The sequence below is a fragment of the Oratosquilla oratoria genome, chromosome 20 (assembly GCF_046742065.1).
Source record: "Oratosquilla oratoria isolate Oo_2021 chromosome 20, ASM4674206v1, whole genome shotgun sequence".
In the NCBI taxonomy this organism is placed as follows: domain Eukaryota; kingdom Metazoa; phylum Arthropoda; class Malacostraca; order Stomatopoda; family Squillidae; genus Oratosquilla; species Oratosquilla oratoria.
The window spans coordinates 34162860-34188413 of NC_134796.1; the positions used below are offsets into that span (position 1 = coordinate 34162860).

The following is a 25554-nucleotide window of genomic DNA, read 5'->3' on the forward strand; positions in this document are numbered from 1 at the left end:
AGAAGACAGAAGATAGGAGTGAGTGGAGAATGGTTGTGTATGGATTATGCTGTGATGTATGGAAGGAAGTGGATGGGGGATGGGAGGTTAGGGACAGGCGTGGATACAAGGGGGGGGGGGAGCCCAATGCCTCGAGTATGGTACACTCATCTCAAGTTTAATTCTCCTTGGATAAACACTTTTTAGTGCAAATTTATGATTTGAATTATATTTGTGAATTATATATGATTCATACAATTACGAGCAAAACAGACTTAGGTTTCTAGACCAATCTCCAAGCCAACAGCATTATTCTTGGGGCTAAAATATCAGCTTGTTTCAAGTATTGGTTATCGCTTATCGGTTTGGGCCCCCCCCAAATAACATTCCTGGATCTGCGCCTGGTTAGGGAGTATGTGTGAATGATATTTTGATGTAGTCCAAAGGGATTTCTCCTTGTCTTTTCTTTTTCTGCATGAGGGCATGGAGAGGGGGGAAGTTGCTGATTAAATGAAGCAGCCCTGCTGTAGATGTGCTGTGTCTTGCTGCATTACTTCAGACCCAGGGCATTGGGTGAGATGCAGGGATAACCCATAATCCAGGAGGAGCCAAGAAAAGAGGGAGGGGTGGTGAATGGGAGTGGAGCATGTGGGGATGAAATGGGTGGGAGTGGATTTATGCCTTTGACTTTGGCTACTTCCCTTGTAAGGGGGAAAGCCCTTGGTGTATGTAATTATGTATAGATTGGGAGAAAGCATATGATAGAATTGACAGAGAGGTGTTGGAGTTATGGATGTATCGGATAGGGGGAATTCTGTTAAGGGGAGTCATGACTTTTATGTGAGTAGTAGAGTTTGTGTGAGGGTAGGGAATGGGGAGAGTGGATGGTTTGAGATGAAAGTGGGCCAGTGTTAGGGTTGTATATAATTTAGTCACCATGGTTGTTCAGTATGTATGTAGATGGAGTGGTGTGGGTGGTAAATTCAAAGACAGATGTTTGAAACTAATAAATGAGAGTGGAAGGAAATGGGAGGTGAGCCAGTGGTTGTTTGTGGATGACACTGTCCTTGTAACTGAGTTGGAGGATAGACTGAAGCAGCAGCAAGGTTTGGTAGGGTATGTAAGAGGGAGCTGAAAGTTAATGTGGGCAAAAGTGAAAGTGATGAGGTGCACAAGGGAAGTGGCAGTAAGTTGGAAATAAGTCTTAGAGAAAAGAGACTGGAGGAACTAGAGAGTTTTAGGTATCTAGGGTCATATGTTGCAGGTAATAGAGGAATGAGGGTGGTGAATTGTAGAGTAAGGGAAGCAAGTACTTGTCATGGGGGAATGAAAAATATCATGAGAAACAGGTATGTGGGAATAAATGCAAAGAGAAGACTGTATGAAATAGAGACTTGGAATTTGAGGAGGACAGAAAGGAAGAACTTAGATATATTTGAGACAGTATGTAAGGATTATGGTGTGGGTTATGAGGATGGATAGAGTGAAAAATATTGGAAGTTGAGAGTGAGGTTAGAGAGCTAGCAGATAGGGGATATCAGAGAATGCATAGATGGTTTAAATGTATGAAAAGAATGAGTTCAGAAAGACTATCAGAACAAATGTGGGATGCAGAGGTAGGTGGAGGGAACTTAAGGGGAAGACAAAGAATGAGGTGGATGGATGGTGTGAGAGGGGCATTGGATGCATAAGGAATATGTGCCGAGTAAGGAAGGGAGAGGGGATGAGATAGGTATGAGTGGACAGTGTTTGTGAATGGATGAGGAAATGGCATGTCCTGAAGGGATTCATTTTGTCTGCTCTTTATATTTCTTGAGCAAATGATGGGGAAGGTTCACCATGAAATGAAGTGATGGGGGTAAACCATCCAACACTTGAGACAATGAAATTTGTAAACTCCATATTGGCCCAAAGGTAACTAGAATTTCATTTAATGTTATTTTTATTTCAACATTTTCTATTCTTACTCCTTTGAAGCTATTGGTTGAGGTATATATAAAGAAAATAATAATAGATATTTGGCTTTTCATTTGTCCATTCTGGTACATAATGAAATTGGCAAGGTAGTGTTATCCAAATGATCTTTATGTTTTAATGCACTCTCTTGTTTTATTACTTGATTGAAAAAATAATGATGTCTTTTTCAGGAGGGTAAGAAGATGGTACGCTACAGGGACAGTAAGGTCGTGAGTCTCAAAGGTGAGCGATACACTGAGATTAAAAAAGAAGAGTCTGAGGATATGAAGAAAACTTATGTGAACCTAAAACCTGGGAAGCAATACAAGTTCCACTGATCATTAATGAACAAACCTTACTGCTCCAAACAGTTCCCGGGTAAGGTTTGTGGGTTTCGTGAAAAATTTGTCCAAGGTGTTGATGATGGTTCCTTCGGTAATATTATGTGGTGTATCATTAATAATGTTGTCAAAAATGTGATATGGAGGTCAGAGAGCCCTTATTGTTGTGATTATTCTCTTCAGTTTGGAGTTTGGATCTCAAAAGCATCTAGCATATATGTTATTTGTTATGTAATGTTGTCACTACTGTTCACAAAGTATGTAAGGGATGTTCTTCAGATGTTCTTGAGTGTATGTGTGAATGAAATGACTTATTATTTTAAACTGTCATTATTTATGGCATTGGTCGACACAAGAATTCAGAGAGAGCTTGAACTTTTCTCAAATGACCTGAACCGCATGAACCAAATATATAACAGGCTTCCACAACCGTTTCCATACAGCTTTAGGTTTAGCAGCTTTGTAAAGGGTTATGTTTGTTACCTACGATTGCTTTTTTGTGTAATGAAGCTCTCATTTCATGCCAGAAATGAACAATGTTATTGTGATATACTAACAGTATTCTCTCATTGGAACAAAATAGGTCATCGAGAGGTGATGGACGATTACTATCGGGCACTTTGTCAGTTTCAGGGTAGCTATTCCCAGGATGTCTGGGACCCTAAACAGAATGCAACCATTGCCAAATTATATAGTTATTACTTTAATTCCAAGTATGATTCTAAGGACTTGTTGGGTGAAGTCAGTTTAAATGACAGCTTGCAGTGTATTTGCCCTTTACGAGGAACAAATTTGTGGATAGTGGAATTTTATATAGATGGTGTTGACAGTTTACACGTTTGTTATTCCAATATTCTACTAGAACTGCACAAAAAATTGTGTTATACAGTAGATTTAGATAGGTCATTTAACACTTCTCTTCAGAGTTCTTGATCTAGTGTTTGAAAGGCTTTTTGCAAAACTTTTGCTATACTTTAATGACGTGGCTATAAATATAGCAAAGTGCTTTTACTTGGTCAGGCCAAGAATTAGTTTCTACAAGGCTTTAGTACTTGTTTCTCTGTATTTGTGCTGATTTTGTCTGGTTTAGTCATTGAGTCAGACATCGTATAGGCAGCATATTGGCAGGTAATGTGTAGTACCTTTTTTATATTTATATCCAAAGTAAGTTTTGGAACAGGAATTCTTCCCTATCAGGTGTGCTTTTAATGTTGTATTTAACAGTAGCTATTGCCTAGAGTATAGTTCATTGCTGATGTGTGAAGTGTTTCAAAAAAAGGTTGTTTTATGTTGTGTCCATTTTACCATACACATGATTTTTCCATGAATCTTTAATTTAAAGAGCAGCTCTTTGATAATGATAATGATATACATACATATACCAAAAGGCCCTTTCTCCCTTATGAGGGGGTTGGCCTACCAAGGCATGCATCCACTGAACAGAAACCCACAACCCTAAAGAGTCTGTGTTGCACTAGAATGAGAAGTCATAATGCCAAACTGGTTTTTAGTAATGGGAGGAGGAGTAGAGCTGTTGCCAATTGTCAGGTCTCCCCATGTGAAAAGGTGAAGAGAATACAGAGTTAATTGATGGCTTTGGCACAGTCAAGAGACCGAGTGTCAGCCTCCAAAGGGTTATTTGGTTTGAAGATGGGCAATGAGAATAAATCCCTCCTGACAGGTGCCTTGCAGGACCACCACTTGCAGGTGCTTCTGGATGGTCCTAGAAGCTCTTTGATGAAATGCTTAAATTTAATGGATTTTTTGTAATACTTTAGTCACTAGGCATTAGATTTGCACCATACATGTTCTGCACTGTACATAAAAATGAGGACCAATGATGGATATCTGCTGGTGGTGGTTCTGCAAAATGACATCAGAGAGGATTATAATTGTCTCCTTACTATCCATCTTCATGATGAGCTAAGATGAGAGGGAAACAAATGGGTGATGGATAGGAGTGGAATTGGGTGGTTGGGTGCATGCCTTGGCTGGATACCTCCCATATAAGGGGGAATAGGCCCTTGGTATATAGATTGATATATAGACCCATCTTTGAAACCTCTCATCACCCTCAGCTCCATTTGGAGGTGCAGCCTCAAAGCATTGACACTTGATCTCTGGACTGCTCCCCTCTTACTGTAAGCCAGTAACATAGTCCTAAACTAATACAACATAGACGAGTTTTAAAGTTTCTTCCTGGGGAGATCAATAAAAGGAGACAGTGGTCAACCATTGTGGAGATGTGGGTTTCCTATCAGTGAATCCTGAGGCAATGATGATATTATTACATTAAAACTCCCTTATATATGTGTGTGTGTGTATGTATGTATGTATGTACTGTGTGTGTGTATATGCATATATACTCAGCCCTTGCTTTAATTGACCCCCATAGGCAATGGACAAAATCCAGTGACTGAATGAATTTACAAGTTCCTCTCACTATATGATCATGGGATGTCAAAAACTCATCTTCACAGTCTTTGGCAAGGCTAATATTAGATTACAGTAAATATGTTGAATTTATTATATTAATTGGAACAGTGTCTCCCACTTCTTTGTCTTAAATTGAGGGATGGGTGTACATACATCAATACATTATATATATATATATATATATATATATATATATATATATATATATATATATATATATATATATATATATATATATATATATATATATATATATATATATACATACACATGTATCAATGGCTTTTTCTCCCTACAAGGGAGGTAGCCAAAAAATAAAGGCATAAAATCCACTCCCACCCATTCCATCCCCACATACTCCACTCCCATTCAACCCCTTCCCTCCCTCTTACCTTGGGTTTTCCTGGATGACGGGTCGTCCTTGCATCTCGCACACTGCCCTGGGTCAGAAGCAATATATATATATATATTCAAATTTTCTCAATTTGAAAGGCATATTTTTAATAGGTAGAAAAAGAAGTATGAAAAAATAATTAAGATACAATTCAGAACAAAGTTTACCACATGAGCGGCCATAGCACCAGTCTCACTTCCATGAATATATACAAAAGCGTTTAACTGCTTCAATATGATGACGCCTACATAGGTGTCATGGGGCATGAGTGGGTACATAAGGATGCCGGTGTCAGAGTCTTGATTATTTTTTTTTTTTTTTTAGTTGTACATGTGTTACCCCCGGATTCTGTGAACTGGTTTGATCACATTTTCTGTGTTTATTATTACTCAGAGTAAAAGAGAACAAGTAATACACGGTGACTTTATATTTTATAATGCGAGTAATGTGATGCAAATTACATATTGCAGCCGATCCTGTGCAAGAGAATTTGGGTTGCACTGCAGTGGTTAAAGTTAAGTATTCCTTATGGATATAGGGGACTTCCTGTATATATATTGATATGTATATATATATGTGTATATATATATATGTATATATATATATATATATATATGTATATATACAAATATTATATATATATATATATATATGTGTGTGTGTGTGTGTGTGTATGTATGTATGTATGTATGTATACACACTTTAGGAGGAGGCCATTTTCAATATAATCTTTGTTAAAGATTACAGCAGTGAAAACATTGTTCAACTTGTAAGAAGTACTCTCAGTACTTATGAGAGTATAAAGGTTGATGTACAGGGCATTGGTAAGTACTCCAAAATGCATTTTTTTTTTCTACTCTTAGATGTCTTTTGACCCAATCAGGGGACCTTCATGAGTTTTTTTTAAATTTATTTACTAGTTTATTTATTTATTTATTTATTTGTTTTTTCATTCTACCCTGTTATGGAGGGTCTGAAAGGTTTCATGTCAGCACGTATTATTATTGTAACTCGTTGTAAATAGGTTTGGTAAAACTATGTTGATCTCACATAACAGCTGACATTTCATTAATTTTTTTTAAGTAATTATTTTATTGTTTTTATTATATTTACATTTTTATAGAGTACAAAATAGAGTAAAGTAAGCAAGCACATGTCTGGGGAGAATGAAAAGCATTGTGAGAAATAAGAAGTGGATTTCAGCCGGTTCTAACCAGTTTGTACAAACCTGTTCTTGGAATTTCATGAGCTCTGCGAAACTGTTATAAAAAATTGGCTTATACAGGCTTTAATACAGCCTAAGTGATACTACATCCTACTGGCACAGTAAGAGAACCTTTTGTTAGAATTTTTGAATCCCATCACTGGAAATAGGTATCTGGGGATGAATGCAAATAGAAGTCATGGAACAAATTAAGACATGTCTAAAGGATGTGAAGAAATACAGTTTTCAATATAGATGCATAAATACTTGTAGTAGTTTAGAAGGTGATTTAGGCCAAGCTGGAACAGTAAATGAAATAAAATTTAAATATGATAATTGGAAATGAAGGATTTAGATTTAGTTGGAACTACGTGAATTTGAGGCTAGGCATTATAGATTAGAAAGTAGGAGATGGGACCCAACAAGTGTAGCTCCTTTCCTGTATACTACTATTACTTGAATACAGCTCTGTACGGAGCAGAGACTTGGAATTTGAAGGAGGCAGAAAGGGAGAGCCCATGTTTGAGATGAATTATTTAAGAAGTATGGTGGGGATTTCAAAGATGGATAGGGAGAAATGTGAAGGTGAAGTAGACAGTTTGGGTGGAAAGGGAGCTGACAGATAAGGTGGACCAAAGGATGCTGGGATGGTTTGGACATATGGAAATAATGAAGAAATACTAGTATATTATGGAAAGCAGAAGTGGATGGAGGGAATGTGAGAAGATGGGTGGATGGGGTGAGAGTGGCATTGGTTGCAAGAGGATCATCTGTTGAGCAAGGAAGAGAGAAGGCAAAAGATAGGTGTAAGTGGAGAGTGGTTGTAAATGGATGAAGAAATTACACACCCTGAAAAAATTTCTTCTTGTCTGCTCTGTATATTTCTAGAATGGATGATGGGGAGGGTGTTGTCAATAAAGTGAAGTGAGGGGGGTAGTCCAGCATCAGCTGTTGGGCCCAGCTGTGGAGGTGCTGTGTCTTACTGTATTGCCCCTTACCCAGGCAGTGGTTAGGGACAAGGATGGCTCTTCATCCATGAGGTGTTAAGATGGGGAGAATTATAAGTGGGTTTTGGGATGGGTGTGGGATAGGTATGGAGTGGATTATGCTTTGAATCAACCATTTCCCCAATAAGGGAGTAAGGGCCTTTTGGTAAATAATATGTATGTACATTTTTATGGCTTTAATGTGCTTTTAACTGTGTAATGGCAGCTATTTAATTACATTTTTTATACAAATATGTAATTGTATATAATTTCTTGATTTTATTTTTATTTATATTTTATTTATTTATTTTTTGAGTATTCAAATTTCTTATATTTTAAATATATTTCTAATGCAAAGAATATTTATTTCATGCCCTTTTATTATGCCATAAGTGACACTGCTGTGTGACAAAAAGTCAGATGACAATGAAATGAAATTTTCTTTATGAAGTGGTGTAATGCCAGATTTGATGTAGGCCAAAATTATGTTCAATGTGGTATTTTTGTATCTTTTAATTTTCCTTTAACTTTTGGGGCTGTAATGCAACACATAGCTTTAAAGAGGATAGGGCTATGAAAATAAGGATATGGAAGGCTGGCATCACAACCAGACAGGATTGCTACAAGGTCATGTGTGCTTTACTTGTACTCTGAATGGAATGTACACAATCCATAACATATGCCAATGGTTTCTTTTCAACAAGGGCTGTTTTACCCAAAGAATGCAATAGGATATTGTGTTTTCATGTATTATATTTAGATATTACTTTATGAGGTTACAAAATTGGATAGAATGAGAAATGAGGAGGTGAGGAGGAGAGCTGGGGTGGAAAAGGAGATGGCAGATAGGGTTGATGAAAGAGTATTGGTATGGTTTGTACACATGGAAAGAGTGAGTGAAGAAAGACTAGTGAAAGAGGTGTGGAAGACAGGTGGAGGGAATGAATTTGAGGGGACGACCAAGGATGTGATGGATGAATGGGGTGAAAGGGGTGTTAAGCAAGAGAGGAATGTCTGTTGAATAAGGAAGGGAGAAGACAGGTGATAGGGGTGAGTGGAGAATGGCTTTGCAGAGATGATACTGTGATGTAAGGAAAGGAGGGGTGGGGGATGGTTATGTGTGAATGATATTTTGATGCTGCCTGAAAGGTCTCCTCACCTCTTTTTTTTTTTTTTTTTTTTCTGCATGAGGGGATGGAGAGGGGGATGTATTGCCAATTAAGTGAATGGCCTTGCTGTAGATGTTCTATGTCTTGCTGTATTGCTTCTGACCCAGGGCAATGGGTGGTATATAGGGATGACCCATCATCCATGAGGAGCTAAGATGAATGGGAGGAAAGGGTGGTGAATGAAACTGGTTACTTGCCTTTTGACTTGGCTACCTTCCTTCTAAGGGGGTAAAAGCCCTTGGTATATAGATAGATATTACTGTATTTTCAGTTTTTTTTAGTTTACCTTTGAAGTTTAATACTAACAAAGTCTTTGTCCAAATCTTCCTGAAATCCAGATCTTTGAAACCCAAATCTTTGAAATTTAGTTGCTTGGTTTTTACCTAGTTGTATTTTACAGGAAGAGAGCTATGCTCGTAGTGACCCGCTTTTGAATCTTTCAGCATCCAGTTTGATCTTAAATTCATGTATAGTTTTTGCACTCGCTGTTTCCTCATTCAGTTTGTTCCAGATATCTATCACTCTGTGTGGGAAGCTATTCTTTTTCAGATCTCTTCTATAACTCATTTTTAAGCTTCTTTTCGTGTCCTCTTGTTTTTCTCCTATCCCACTTTAGTGTGCATATAAGTGTGTGCATGTATGTGTGTGTATGTGTGTACATATTTCACAAAAAACCTTGAATCTACACTGTTCGGCTAGAAAATTTTAGTGTGATATATCAAAACAATAGTATAATCAAACAAGCATCTGAGTTCCTTCTGTTGTAATATTTAGTTACGTCTTTTGCCTGTAAGACCTCCCGACATCTTCTTGGCATAGTTGCTGTAAGATCCTTGATATAATACAAGGTCCATGTCCAGTAGCCAGTGGCTACTAGCCACAGCTTCTTCATCAAGTTGATGAGATGAGGAAAAGAACTTGTGTCACACTCTTGGAGCCCTCTTCTCATGTATGGTCATCAATTCTTTATTGGATTCAAGTTAGTTTAGTTTCCTGGGTGCTCCAAGACCTAGATTCCATTGTCTTGTAGGAAATTGTTCACCTTCTTGGCTGTGTGGCAAGAGGCACTGTTCTACATAGAAAATGAGCAACTGTGGATTTCATTAAAAAAAAGAGAGCATATGGTCACAAAAAACCTTGATGCAACGTTCAGTATTCAATGACACATTTCTTGGTGTCCATGTTGACCAGTGAAAATATCTCCATATCATTACAAGATCAGAGAGTTTAGCTATTTTTGCTTTGAACTTGCTGTTGTCGCTGACTGACTACATCTTCACCTTACCTTGATGCTCTGTTAGGCAACTAAAGGCAGACTTGTATTTCCACAGAAGTTTGGACTACAGTTCAGAGGTCCAGTGCTGGAATTTCTTTTCAAATTTCAATTCTTTCCATTTTCATCCTATCAGTCAGATAGGTTTCTTGGCAAAAGCATGTGAAGGGAGACAGAAGTTCTTCTGCAGATGATGTTGGATGGTTTTCTCTGACACTCCTCCAAGAACACTAGGAGGAGGTCAGCTTCAGACAGTCCTGAGTTCTTGAATATTTCTTATTTTAGAAGTGTATCAGTTGTCTTAGTCATCATTTTTCTGGGTTGCTCTGGGATAGATATGATGGTAGGAAGGAGTTGGCATTGGTAGAAGCTGCAGATTTGAGGCATTTAATGGTTAAAATTTTGTGCTGTGCATGCTTGGCTGTTTCCTCTAGAATGACGTTTTTGCCTATCAGAGTTTATCAGAGTTAATATTTTTGAATTTTCAACTTCACTCAGGTACTTTCCAGGCATACTGAAATATGTCAGGTAAAAAGTTTGGGCTAGGAAGATGGGAAAAAATTAATAAATCAAGAGCATCAGATGCAACATCTTTTCCCATCAAGAGCTCAGTGAGAATTGGCAAAATTCAGGTGTCATAGGGTCAGGAAGAGTCCAATATGATGCCAGATATAAATACTAGATTCTTTCTGGAGATGCTTGGAATTGGGCCTACCTTAAATGTATTTTTCTTAGGCTGAGAGGGATCTAGGGATCACTGTTTTTCAATCTGTGTGTCTATGCGTGTGTGTATGTATGTATATATATATATATATATATATATATATATATATATATATATATATATATATATATATATATATATATAAAGTGCCGGAGGACTTGAGGGGTGCCTGTATAGTTTGTATAGTTCTGCTTTACAAAGGAAAAGGGAACAAATATAAATGTAATAGTTTCAGAGGGATCAGTTTGTTGAGTGTAGTTGGAAAGGCTTATGGGAGGGCTTTAATTGAGAGGAACAGAGGAATATTGGTGAGCAACATTGTGGTTTAAGGAAAGGTAGAGGTTGTGTGAATCAGATTTTTGTGGTAAGACATATGTGAGAAAGCTTTAGCAAAGGTAAGGATGTATTTTAGACCTATATGGATTTGGGAAAAGCTTATGACAGGGTAGACAGGAAGGCACTGTGGGAGGTTTTGCAGATATATGGGATTGGGAGAAAGCTGTTAATGGCAGACAAAAGTTTTTACAAGACTAGTAGAGCCTGTATTAGAATTGGAAATTGAGAAAGCAATTAGTTTGTGGTAAAAGTGGGATTGCATCAGTGATGTGTTGTGTCACCGTGTCCATTCAATGTGTACATGGGTGGGATGATACAGGAGGTAAAGACAAAGGTAATGAGCCAGGAGTTGGAGATGGTTAAAAAAATGGAGAAAAGTGGGAGGTGTGCCATTTGTTTATTGATAATACTGCACTTGTGGCAGGGTCAGAGGAGAGGTTAAGGGAATTAATGGCAGAGTTTGGGAGGGTATGCTATTGGAGAAAGTTCAAGGTAAATGTGGGTAAATGCAAAGTGATTGAATATACAAGGGGAGAGGGTGGCAGTGAGCCTTAGGTATTTGGGGTTGCATGTGGCAGAAAAGGGAGGAGTGGAGGTAGAGGTAAATTGTAGACTGAGAGAAGCAAGTAAGTGTCTTGGGGGATTAAAAAGTGTCCTGAAAAATAGGCATCTGGGAATGGATACAAAGAGAAGATTGTATGAAAGGGCGATTGTGCTGCTGGCATTGTATGGGGCACAGAGACTTGGAATTTAAGAGAGGCAAGTTGGATAGTGAGAAATGACGAGGTGAGTGAAAGTGGAAAAGGAGATAATAGATAGGGTTGATAAAAGAGTATTAGGATGGTTTGGACACATGGAAAGAATTAATGAAGAAAGATTAATAAAAGAGTTGTGGAAGGCAAAGGTAGAGGGAGTGAGTTCGGAGGGATGGCTGAGGATGAGATGAATGGATGGGGTGAAGTGGGTGTTGAGAAAGAGTAATGTCTATTTAGCAAGGAAGGGAGAAAGCAGGATATAAGGATGAGTGGATAGTGGCTGTGTATAAATGATACTGTTATGTAAGGAAGGAAGGGGCAGGGGATGGGCAGTTGGGGATGCTTATGTGTGAATGATATTTTGATGCAGCCTGAAGGGATTTCTCCCCATCTTCTCTTGTTCTGCATGAGAGAATACAGAGAGGGGTTTGTTGATTAAGTGAAGCAACCTTGCTGTTGATGTACTGTGTCTTTCTGCATTGCTTCTGACCCAGGACAATGGGCAGGATACAGGAATGACCCATCATCCATGAGGAGCTAAGATGAGAGGAAGGAAAGGGTGGTGGAGGGGAGTGGAATGAGTTGCAGTAGGTATGTGCCTCTTGACTTGGCTACTGCACTTGTAAGGGGGGAACATTTCTTGGTGCGTGTGTGTGTGTGTATATATATATATATATATATATATATATATATATATATGTATATATATATATATGTATATATATATATATGTATATATATATATATATGTATATGTATATATATATATGTATATGTATATATATATATATATGTATATATATATATATATATGTATATATATGTATATATATGTATATATATATATATATATAATACTTATATATATATGTATATATATATATATATGTATATATATATATATATATGTATATATATATATATGTATATATATATGTATATATATATATATGTATATATATATATGTATATATATATATATATATATGTATATATATATATGTATATATATATATGTATATATATATATATATATATATATGTATATATATATATGTATATATATATATGTATATATATATGTATATGTATATATATGTTTATGTATATATATATATATATATATATATGTATATATATATATATATGTATATATATATATATGTATATATAAATATGTATATATATATGTATATATATATATATATATATATATATATATATATGTATATATATATGTATATATATATATGTATATATATATATATATATATATATATATAAATATATATATATATATATATATATGTATATATATATATATATATATATATATATATATATATATAAAACCGCACCCAATGTCTTTTGGACACCTTCTCAGCTATTTGGAACCACCACAGAAACTTGTTGCACGAGAGAAATTAAAGCTCCAGTATAAACTCAACAACGCCATTGTCGCTGTAGATTTCTTGAAATCATGTATATATATATATATATATATTATATATATGTATATATATATATGTATATATATATATGTATATATATATATATATGTATATATATATATGTATATATTAAAGGTCAGAATGCAATAAATAAAATCATTTTACTAAACTACCCACTCCCTTTTAGAATTGGTTTTTTAAACTATCCCAGTCAATTCTACCATTGTTTTAGTCATATTTTGATTAAAGTAAGTGTTTATAAGACTGGATTTCCAAAGATTTCTGAAGATCCCCAAGATGCATAGCCATTCGTCATGCATCTGTGGAACATCATAGGAGTCAAACATTCTATCTTGATAATAGTGCTTTAGAACTGATTATTACATACACGCTCACAGTGTCTATTGAAAAATATTGCAGAATTTAATTGAATCTGAAGAAGAGGAGTTAGACAGTGGATTGAATTCATTATCTGTCTAGCCATGAATGTTTGAACCCATAGTATGATGTCAAACATCAAAAGGTGATTAGGAAATGACTGATCATACTGAAGTATACCTTGATGATAAAAATGGGAAGTCTGACAATAGTAGTGAAGTGGGGAGGGACAGGATCAAGAAGAGGAAAACCAGGGATACAGGGCAGAAGGAATAGGAAATACTGACTGGTGTGTCTAGGGATAGGTTAGGCCCAAGGTGAAACTAGATCATCTTATTGTTAGAGTTAACCTAATCAATGAATTGGTGCTGTGGCCATAGGCCTAACCATGACTTTACACACCCACCCTCCACCCCTGTGACCAGGCCAAGGTGAGTGGGTGGGTCTGGGGGATAGCTATAGGCCTAGGCCTAGTGCCAGTCTTGAGAGTCTCAATCTCCTGTCAAGTAGGCAAAGGACAAAAACACAGGCCAACTTGGAAGTGTTGGGACAGTGGTATTCAGCTCCATGGTCTTTCATAGGGTGTAGGTTTAGGCATGTGACATGTCATTTGTGTTGTGCACATTTTGTGAATCTGCACAGATTATAAATATTTGTTAAAATGTACAGCACCAATAATGAATTCATAATTGTATACACAGATAAATCCATTGGACATGCCACATTATGAACCTAACCTAAACTTTTTATGAATTTTTGTGTGTACATGTCAAATAGATTTATTACCAGTGCATCCAGTTATGAATTCATTATTGGTGCTGCACATTTTATGAATTCATAATCGGTGCAAATTAAAAAAAATGTGTGTTACATAGACTACCTAGGCCTATAGTCTATTGGCTGGAAGGGTCCTTGTATGCATGGAACATCCCCTAAATTACTCTTCAGAATCATGAATCATCATCTCTATAGTAAATAAGTTTATTTGGCATTGAATCAATATACATGAAGCGCAGATAATGAAAAGAACACATAATTCGAAATAACAATTACAATTGCCGAGAATAATACCATGAGAGATGACAAAAAAGTTTGAGTAGACTTTAGTCACCCTGGCAATAACTAAGGTTTTTTTTTTTTATGTGGCCCTCTTATATCCAAAAATGGTGCAATTTGCATCATTATATGTAGCTGAAATTGGCATACAGTCATGCATAAGGGAAAAATTAAACTAAATTTATAATTTTGAGATATAGAAATGATGAGAGAGACATTTACTGTGACATAAATAAGTCAAATTGAACTAATTAAATGATGTAACCATTAGAAGTCCATGACCAAAAAGCTAAAAAAAAATAATAATAGAAAAATAGATAGATTAATGAATAAATAAATTGCCCTGTCTGTAATATGCCTTGTTGAATATCCTGCAGTCATAGAGGGACTTTCAAACTTTATAAGGTAATATTCTGGATGAAAATTGTTGTATTTATATATGTTAGGATACTACATATTACAATGGAAGATCTCAAAACATCAGAGATAGGATAGGGCAAATCAACAGGTGGAAGCTTAGTCTTAAAGATGTGGACATCCAAATTACTGACAGTGTTGGTTTTGTTGGTACATTCCTTAACACAATAGACCATAATTTATTAAAATTTCTCCCAGCTATTCAGTAGATTCAGTGTTTAACTATGACGAACAATGGTATGTGAATGGAAATGTTTGACAACCCATATGTCACTCATCTGAAGATTCCCTAAGCTGTTTTTGAAGTGCAGATGATTTATTCAGAGTTAAGAAATAGCATTTTTGTTGCCTGAATTCAATTCTAATTACAAAAATATTTCATGAGAATTGTTGGCAAAGCTTTTTTATTTACTTTGCTTGTAGTTTTGAAAAAGTATCTCCCTTTGTGCATTCTGACCTGTAATCCCCTATATATATATATATTGAAGCTAATTGAGCTACAAGGGTTTGGGGAGTATTCTGATATACAAGGGAAAATTATTTCCAAATAAACACCATGTGAGGATGAAGCCTTTATTAGTATGACATATTGATTGTTACAGCTTTTTCAAGTACTTGAAAAAGCTATAACAAATAAAACATCATACTAATAAAGGTCTGTCCTCATATGGTATTTATTTTGATAGACTTGTCGGCAACTGCCACTTTTATACAAATTTATTTCCCCCTTAAATCTCTGGCAGGGTTTGAGGAGAGACTAAGACAGTAACAGAGATTAGGAAGGTATGTGAGGAAAAATTTGAAGGTAAATGTGATGAAAGTAAGATGATGAGATATACCAGGGGAGAGGGTGGCAGCGAGTTGGAAACGAGTCTTAAAAGGGAGAAGCTGGAGGATGTGGATAATTTCAAGTATTTGGGGTTGCATGTGGCAGGAAATGGAGGAGTAAGGGTGGAGCTAAACTGTAGAGTGCAAGAAGCAATTAAATGTCTTGGGGGATTGAATGCAAAAAGAAGAGTGTGCAATGGGTGCCCATGGCATTGTATGGAGCAGAGACTTGGAATTTGAAGGAGACAGCGAGGAAGAACCTATACTTGTCAAATGAGGTGTGTAAAAAGTATGGTGGGGGTTACAAGGATGGATAGATTGAAAAATGTAGAGGTGAAGTGGAGCACATGGGTGGAAGGGAAGCTGGTAAATAGGGTTGAATGAAGAATTCTTGGATGGTTTGGACATATGGAAAGAATGAATGAAGGAAAAAGACTAACAAATAGAGTGTGGAAGGCAGAGGTGGATTGAGTGAACTTGATGGGAAGACAATGAGGTGGATGAATGGAGGAAAGGGAGTATTTGATGTAAGAGGAATGTCTGTAGAGGAAGGAAGGCAAAGTCAAGTAATATGTGAATGGAGTATAAATAGATTAGGAAATGATTCAGCTTGGAGAGATTTCTTCTTGTCTGCCATGCATATTTCTTGCATGAGGAAGAAGGTAAACCAGTTTTGGCTGTCGGCTCTTGCTGTGGAGGTGCTGTGGCTTGGTACATAGCCTCTGACTTGAGCAAGTGTGCTAGGGGAAAGAGATGGCCCTTCATCTGCAAGAACTAAGATGGGATGGACAGTGAATGGGCTTTTGGTTGGGTGTAGGGTGGGTTTATGGTTTAAGTTGGTGACTCACCTTAAAAGGGGGAAATGGTAAAGGCCTTTTGGTATATGTAATGATTATAATTGTTGCCTTTAGTATTGCTGAGTGGAAAGCCTGCAGCCCCACAGTGGCTGGCAACAGTCCTTGGGCCTTCCCACAGATCTCTTTAGGAAGAAAATTTCAACTATTTCTTAAGTTGTATTGGTGTGGGACTGTTTCTATGTCACTAGCAGACCGTAGTTGGAGGAAGTGAGTAGCTGCCTATTGTCTGCTCTCCATATGTGAAAAGGTGTAAGAAAACAATTTAAATTGATAGAGATCCTGGGCCCAGTCTGGAGACCTAGTGTCATCCCCTTAGGGCTACACCTCTTGATGGAGGTGAGGGGATTGGCAAGTTTTGAAAATGGGCAACTCTGCAGGACCACCATAAGCAGGTACCCATCATGGGTCTCTTGGTATATGTATGTATATATGAATGTACACACACACACATATTCATACACACACACACACCAAGATACCTTTTTACCTTTATAAAGGGGCACATACATCCACCCTTCACTGAACCCACACCCATCCAACTCTCACACTTTGTCCCTTTTATCTTAGCTCCTCATGGATGAAGGGTCATCCTTGTCCCCCACCCACTGCTTGGGTCAGAAGCCATGCAGCAAGATACATCACTTCCATACCAGGGTCTGACAGTTGAAGCTGGTTTACTCCCACTTCCTCATTACACAGAGACCCTCCCCCCCAACATCCACTTAAGAATTTACAGAGCAGATAAGAAGAAATCCCATTGGGTCGCTTCAGTTAATCATCCATTCACAGCCACTTTCCACAAATATCTATCTCTTGCCTTCTCCCTTCCCTGCTTGACAGATATTCCTATTGTACCCATCTGTCCATGTGTCCCATTCATTGTCTTCCCCTCATGTTCACTTCATCCACCTCTGCCTTCCACACTTTTTGCTTGTCTTTTTTCACACATTCTTTCCATATGCCCAAATTAACACTGGTAGCTCTCTTTTGACCCCTGCTCTCTGCCTCACATCCTCATTTCTCACTTAATCCATCCTCATAACCTCCATTAAACTTAAAAAACACTTCATCTTAAATGCATTTGGACTTCTGTCTTCCTGAGATTTCAAGGCTCTGCCTCATACAGTGTTGTGGGCATAATCACCCCTTTGTATAGTTTTCTCTTTGTGTTCATTCCCATATCCATAAAAGCACAAAAGAAATCCTTACTTTGCCTTACTGTGAAAATTTGGTCCACACACCCTCTTCTTTTCCCAAATCCACACTGTCCATCCCCCAATTACTCCTAATCCTCTCAATCAACACCCTCCCATATGCCTAACTACACAACAGACTGATTCCTCTAAAGCTAATTCATTCATATTTGTTCCCTTTTCCTTTGTATGGTGAAACTATAAAAACACTCCTCCAGTCATCTAGCACATTCCCCTCCTATAAGCACACATTAAATAACCTCACTAGCCAATCCACTATAACTGTTCCTCTCTTTGTTAGAGACTTCATGTTACACCCATCTAACCCAGGTGCCTTTCCAGCTTTCATCACTTTGTATCCCATGTTTTCCTCTGTCCCTATCATTTTCTTTTCCCATCACGGTAATTTTCCTAACATATCTCACTGCCATAATCACTCCTTAACAAATCCATGAAATAATTAAATCATTTATCCCTTACCTCTTTTACTTCCATTGATAGCTGTCTGCATCCTTTGCCTTATCCTCTCTACCTGCACCCCTCCTCACCCTTGTCACTTCCATTTTTTTTTTTTTTTCAAAAATCTCTATCAAACTCAACTTCACATGCCATCTGCTCTCCTCTTTACCTTACTCACCTGGTGTTTTGCATCTTATATCATTTTTCTATACTTTTCATATGATGATGATGATGATGATATGGTTTAATGTCACACACTCCCTCCTATCGGGAGGCTAGGACGGTACCCCTCACAGAGGGCTTTGTAGCGTGGAATTTAATGAACCATGCCCTTGGTTCAATTTCGCTGGTGGCAGGATTCGAACTGCCCTCACCTCGACCTTCGCCGCGAGTAACGATGCCCTAACCCGCTCAGCCAGCGAGCTTCTCTTATGGTTCTCTATTTTTACCTTGCAACTAATCCCCATAAGTTTCCTTATTTTTTTCCACCACTACCTTTACATCTTCATTCCTCAATTTCCTGCCTCTCTTGTTTCTTCCCATCCTGCTCGTCCCTAATACCACGTTTATAAAATTCATCACTATCTCCTTGAAACATACCAATTCTTCTTTTCCTGTTTATTCCCTATTCCTCACCACCTCACACACTTCTAGCCTTACATTTAATTTGTTTATCCTTAGCATTTCTCTACCTCCCTCCCTTTCCCTCCTTCTCCACTTTAGTTCCACTCTGAATTTCCCATCTACCAGGTGATGATCTGACAATCCCCTGTTCTCTCCCCAGAAACATAAATGTCCAGAACTCTACCAGTCCTCTTCTTTGGGTACCATTTACAATGAGTGGCTTAGTAAAAGCATAACTCCACTGTTTGCCCATACCTCTGTATATATATATATATATCTATATATATATATATATATATATTTTTGTTTATTTATATATATATATATATATATACATACATACATACATACATACATACATACATACATACATACACACACACACACACGCACACAGATGAACCCAGAAACAATGGACTAAAGTGAAGGGACTACTTGTCTGTTAAAGCTGTTTGTCCATAGGTTCCATGTGTTTAATGTAATGTATGATAAAGGGTTGTACTAATTATCGACAGCCACCATCAACTCTGATGATATTCATTGTTTTTAGTTAATATTGGAAGAAATAGAATAATATAATGCTTGTTTTTGTGGTGAAATTATATGTGCTGCTTGTCAGTCATTTTGAGTTACTTGTTGCTTCAAACATGTCACTTGTCAGATGACTAATAAGTGTTGGCGATTTGGGACAGGGCTTGTCGGCAGAGAAAAACTTGTTTCTTTACTTATTTCTACATATATGTATATATATATATATATATATATATATATATATTATATATATATATATATATATAATATATATATATATATATATATATATATGTATATATATATATATATATATATATATATATATATATATATATATATATATGATATAGCAGAAAAAAAAAAAAAAAAAAGCATTATGTTAATGTATATGCTGTGTGTGGCTCATTTTGAGTTACTTGTTGGTCCAAATATGTTGCTTGTTGGTCCTTGTCAGTCTTTAGTATTACCCTATCTAGACAGTAATATATGGAGTTCAGACAATGTCCTGACAGCTCTGGACAGTGTCCTGATGGTACCGGACAGTGTCTGGATGGCTCTGGACAGTACTGGACGGTAATGAGCTTGACCTGTTGTGGAAGACGAATTAATGGATGTCTGAGGATGGACCTTTTTTAAACATTGAGTAGTTGGAGTAGAACTAGGACTAAATACATTGTCTTATATGAGTACATTTTAATCTTACTGAAAAAACCTCAGCTATGAGGCAGTTCTGTTTCTATGGTCAACTTCCATCATGTTCACTTTTTTATTTCAAGTTAGTATGGTACCATATTTTATGGTATCTACAAGTTTGAAAGCATGTGGCCATGTCAGTATTGAGATATTAAGATTTCTGATATGCCTTGGATATGCTGACTTGATTGATGGCACAAGCTGTTAAGCAGTTCATGGTGTCTTAAAGCTCATGTCAAGTTGTTGGTAGTGTATCACACCTTAATTATCTCTATGGATGTGGCCAAATGCTTTGAAAATTACAGACATGAAAACTATGGTACACATAATTTATTTATGCCAATATTAACTAAAAACAATTAGTATCATTGGAGTTGTCAGCAGTTGTTGGTAATGAATACGACACCAAATAAACACATAATCATACAGCCATGCCCTAAATCTTGGTACAGTATTAATATAATATTGTTACTATTAAAAGAATGTTCAGTAATATAGCTTTGAGTACATATGTGAGGGTGTGGGACAGACTAAAACAACTGAAGCACTGAAAACGTTCGGTGTTGCCACATTGCCGCGGGAATTTTTGTATTTCAGTCGAAATCTTTATTCTCCAGAATTTGTCCGTAGTTACCAAAGTCTTGCTTCAGTGTCTGTAGTTACTGGGTTCTTCTGTACACACACACATACATACACATATATATATAGTAAATCCATGATAAACCGAACCTCATTAAGCAGAATTTTGGGTAAACTGACCCCTTTGTGCCAACCAAATTTACTTTTGTAAACTGACCACACATTTGGTTTATCCGATGAGTTTGAAAGCTGACCAAACTTGCTGGTGACATTGTGTGAGTGTGTGTGTGTGTGTGTGACTGAACACAGCTCAGTTTGTGGCAACACAGCATCCCTTCCTTGTTTGGGTAGTGCAACACAGTCAAAAATACATTTATTTGATGTACCTTATTATTTATATTACATTAATTAAGCAATGTACTACTAAAGATGTACCATAAAAAAATGCAATTTAAAGAATTAAAACCTACCCATTTTAGACATATGTGTTACTGAATGCTTCACCGTATAAACTGATCCTTAGTCAGTTTATAAGGTGCTATTCTGACCATCTTATAAACTAAATTTTCTGATAAACCATCAGGCATCTCCCCCCAGTTAGTTCGGTTTATCAAGGGTTTACTGGGTATGTGTGTGTATATATATATATATATATATATATATATATATATATATATATATATATATATATATATAATATATATATATATATATATATATGTATATATATATATATATATATATATATATATATGTATATATATATGGGTAGGAGATTTTTTCTTAAGCATATTTGATTCAAAGTTATGGCAAGTTTATGGTTGTAAGATACACACATTCTGGCTAAACAATTGACTTTGTATGGTATGTCAAAATACACCTGACAGAATTTTTTTTTTTCCATGTACCATGTTATGTTTACATCAACAATGTTGGTAACACTGTGAAGGGGTGGAGTCAGGGCCTCCATAAACGTACATGCATATACCAACTTACAAGGAAAGTAGCCAAAAAACAAAGGCATAAAATCCACTCCCACCAATTCCATCATCACATACTCCACTCCCATTCACCCCCTTCCTCCCTCCCTCTTATCTTGGCTCCTCCTGGATGATGTGTCATCCATGCATCTCATCCATTGCCCTGGGACAGAAGCATAAACATACATGGTACATGTAAAAAAAAAAATTGGTGCTGGGTGTAACTGTGAAGCATGGAGACACTTTAATTCGACTTCATTTGGAAGGAAAAAACACTCTTAGGCAAAGAGAAGGCAGGCAGGACACTGCACTCATAAACTTGCCATTACTTTTGATCATATATATTCTTCTATCTATATACCAATAGGCTTATTCCTCCTTCTGAGGGAGGTAGCCATATATATTCTTAATAATGCTAATGTTTTTATGATTTGTTTTATAACTGATACAGTTGTTCACCTTAGTACAAAGTTTATGTTTGTAGAATATATTAGCTCTATTGGACCAGAAGGATGCCTTGTGGTGGTGGTTGAGGGTGAATGGTGTTTGCATATATTTCCAGAACTTTTGTAAAATCTTTTTACTTGATGAACATGGGAGCCCGCAACACCACAAGGTTTGTTAGAGATTTTGAGTTTCTCAAATCTACATCTTGGAATGGATTCTTCTTTTTATACTCTCAATTTTTATTTGTTTTATCAAGTCAGAAATGAGGATATGAATCTAGCATGATCAGTGAGATCTTGCCACTCTGTTCTTTTACCATTTCGTCATACGTATTTAGAGTGCCAGTCATGTAGTTACTGTGCTACAAACAGCTTTTTGATGTGATGATATTAATAAACCATTGTAATAATTTTTGTTATATTTAGGAACCATTTTGATATAATTTTTTTTTAATTCATTTATTCATTTATTTATTTTTTTTACAAAAAGCTGACAAGTCCCGCTTGGTCGCAGGTATATGAATCATCAGCTGTGAGCTTTATTCTCAGTCCATTTTTGCATTATAGGTATGTAAAATTGTTAATCCACTAACATGTACATTTATGAAATTTATATTGTGTCACTGATTGGAAATGGATAGAGTAAGGATATGAACTTGTAACATCATTGTAGTTACAGTCTTGCCTTTGGGTAAGTTGATGTTTTGCTGTAGGTAATGTAATTCTGCTCATACAACTCTTGTATTTGTTAATCCTTGGATTTCTAAAACAACTTGTAAGAACCATAACTACATATTGAAACAACTTTTAATGCCATTTCCTCAGTGCGTTTCATAATCATGTGATCACCAAAGATTATTCCCTTAAATTCATAAGGGAGTTGCCATATAGATTATTAACAGTGAAGAAACTTATGTATAATTTTCTTTATTCTTTGCTGAACATTTTGCCATCAAAAGCAGCTGCTGCAACACTTTGTGTTTTCTATTTCTTCCCATGTATTGCTGATCAAAAGTGTGACACTTTGATACTGAACTATATAAATGCTTTACAACATTTTATGTATGAAGCCTCTTGTCTGTTTATTGTCTTATTCAAAGCTCAAAATATTTTCTTAGTAAAGACCTTATTTTCTTTAACTTCAAATGTAAAAAAATAAAGCCCAATAAAAATTGAAACAATGATTGGAATTTGGATTGTCCAGGAAAGCATAGGTTGCACATGACTCTATGTTAAGTACCGTAATGTTCCATCTGTTACCTTTGTTTTTTCCTTGCAGGAGACCTGTGGCCACTGGCTTAATCCATAAATGACTTGGCCAAGGGACTAATGATGGTTCTTGTATGTGGTGGTCCTGCAAGATGGACACTGAAACTGTCCATTTACAAAACCTGTCAACCCCCTCATTTTTTCATAGATGGAGAACTGACAATTGGTGACCGCTCTCCAACTACTTGCAGCTGGTGACATAGAAACAGCCCCAAACTGATACAACACTGATAACAGCCCAAAGTTTCTTCACAGAAAGATTCATGGGAGGTCCCCAGGACTGTTGTCAGTCACTGTGGGGTTGCAGGTTTTCCATGTAGTGAAATTCGAAGCAACAAATGGTTGATTGATGACACAACTGTGAGGCTGGAGTGTAGGACAGTATAGTAAAAAATACTCTTTATCATCTGTGTGGTGCTTGTGTCCTGGCATATAATGTCTTTTGCCAGGTAAAATCAATGTTGGTACCATTTCAGTGTGGAGTGGTGACCTGGACAAAGACATGTCAGCACAATTCTTGCTTATCTTTATAGAGTTTGGTGGTCTATTAAGGAGTATTGTTTCTGTGATCTGTATTCTCATACATTTTTGTATGGCATTGTGGGATGCAAGGGTTAGGGAGTTATAGATGCTTTAATAGAATGCTGTTGGAGTAGTTTTGTTGTTGAAATGGTGGGCTGTGAGAGGTGGGTAGGTTTGAGTGTTTTTGCTTAGAATTGCATATCTATTATTCTCATGTGTTGCTGTATGGGGAGGATTTTGGTTTCTGAATCTAGATGTACAATTGGTTTTTATTTTTTAGTGCAGCCATTTTTCTTATTGGTTTTTATTTTTTGAAGGATGTTTTGGTTTGTTTTCTTAGTTGTAGGATACTATGCTGTGGAAGCATAGTTGTGTGGTTCTTATGAGTTGTTCATATATTATGATGAGTATTTTTGTATATTATCCAAATCCTATTTCTGCAGCTATTCTGAAGATGTTCAGTATTTTATTTACCTTCACCACAAGTTCTTGTGTAATGGTTGAAAGTCCTGTGTGTTTCAAATTTGAGGCCAATTATTCTGTTTTTTTTTCAGCATGATTCTTGCTGTTTGATGCATGTTTAAATGTTTTCCTCTGTTATCTTTTAGCTGTTATCTTTTATCTTTTTGTGGACGACACTGCGCTTGTGGCAGGATCGGAGGAGGGATTGAGGAAGCTGGTGGCAGAGTTTGGGAGAGTATGTGATAGAAGAAAGCTAAAGATAAATGTGGGTAAAAGTAAGGTGATGAGATGTACAAGGGGTGAAAGTGGCAGTAGACTGGAAGTGAACATTAAGGGAGAGTGACTGGAGGAAGTGGATAGTTTTAGATACTTGGGTGCAAGTGTAGCAGGAAAAGGTGGAGTGAAGGTGGAGGTAGAATGTAGATTGAGAGAAGCGAGTAAATGCCTTGGTGGATTAAAGAGTGTAATGAGGAATAGACATTTAGGAATGGATGCGAAGAGGAGACTGTATGAAGGAGTGATTGTGCCAACAGCACTGTATGGGGCAGAAACATGGAACATAAGAGAAGAGAGAAGGAGTTTGAATGTGTTTGAGATGAGGTGTCTGAGAAGTATGGTGGGGGTTACTAGACTAGATAGAGTGAGAAATGAGGAGGTGAGGAGGAGAACAGGGGTGAAAAAGGAGCTGGGAGATAGGGTTGATGAAAGAATATTAGGATGGTTTGGACACATGGAAAGAATGAGTGAAGAAAGAAGAGTAAAAGAGGTATGGAAGGCAGATGTGGAGGGAGTGAACATGAGGGGACGTCCTAGGATGAGGTGGATGGATGGGGTGAAGGGGGCTTTGGGGAAGAGGGGAATGTCTGTTGAGGAAGGAAGGGAGAGGACGGAAGACAGAGGTGAGTGGAGAATGGTTGTATATGGATGATGTTGTGATTGCATGAGGAGGAATGGGCAGGGGGTGAGGTAGTATGTGTGAGCAAATTTTTTGACGCAGCCCGAAGGGATTTCTCCCCGTCCTCTCCTTATATGCAAGGGGGGACGGAGAGGGGGGGTCGCCGATTAAATGAAGCGGCCTTGCTGTGGATGTGCTGTGTCTTGTGACACTGCTTCTGACCCAGGGCGGTGGGCAAGGTGCAGGGATGACCCGTCATCCAGGAGGTGCTCAGATGAGAGGGAGGGTGGGAGGGGTGTGGAGTGTATTTAGGGATGAAATGGGTGGGAGTGTTTTTATGCCTTTCCCTTTTTGGCTA

The 25554-nt window shown here is 36.9% G+C and overlaps 1 protein-coding gene across 2 annotated transcripts in view; it reads left to right on the top strand.

Moving 5' to 3' along the window:
- Positions 1-24292, top strand: part of LOC143036453 (CUE domain-containing protein 2-A-like) — a 59517-nt gene extending 35225 nt beyond the window's left edge. Inside the window, exons 7-8 of one of the 2 annotated variants that reach the window (XM_076203827.1) lie at positions 2127-2313; positions 23328-24292. In XM_076203827.1, coding sequence (XP_076059942.1) covers positions 2127-2273 — 147 coding nt within the window. In that variant the 3' untranslated portion in view covers positions 2274-2313; positions 23328-24292. Of the gene's footprint in view, positions 1-2126; positions 4906-23327 lie in introns of those variants that run through there. The other variant, XM_076203829.1, reaches the window with a different exon arrangement.
- Positions 24293-25554: the final 1262 nt, after the last annotated feature.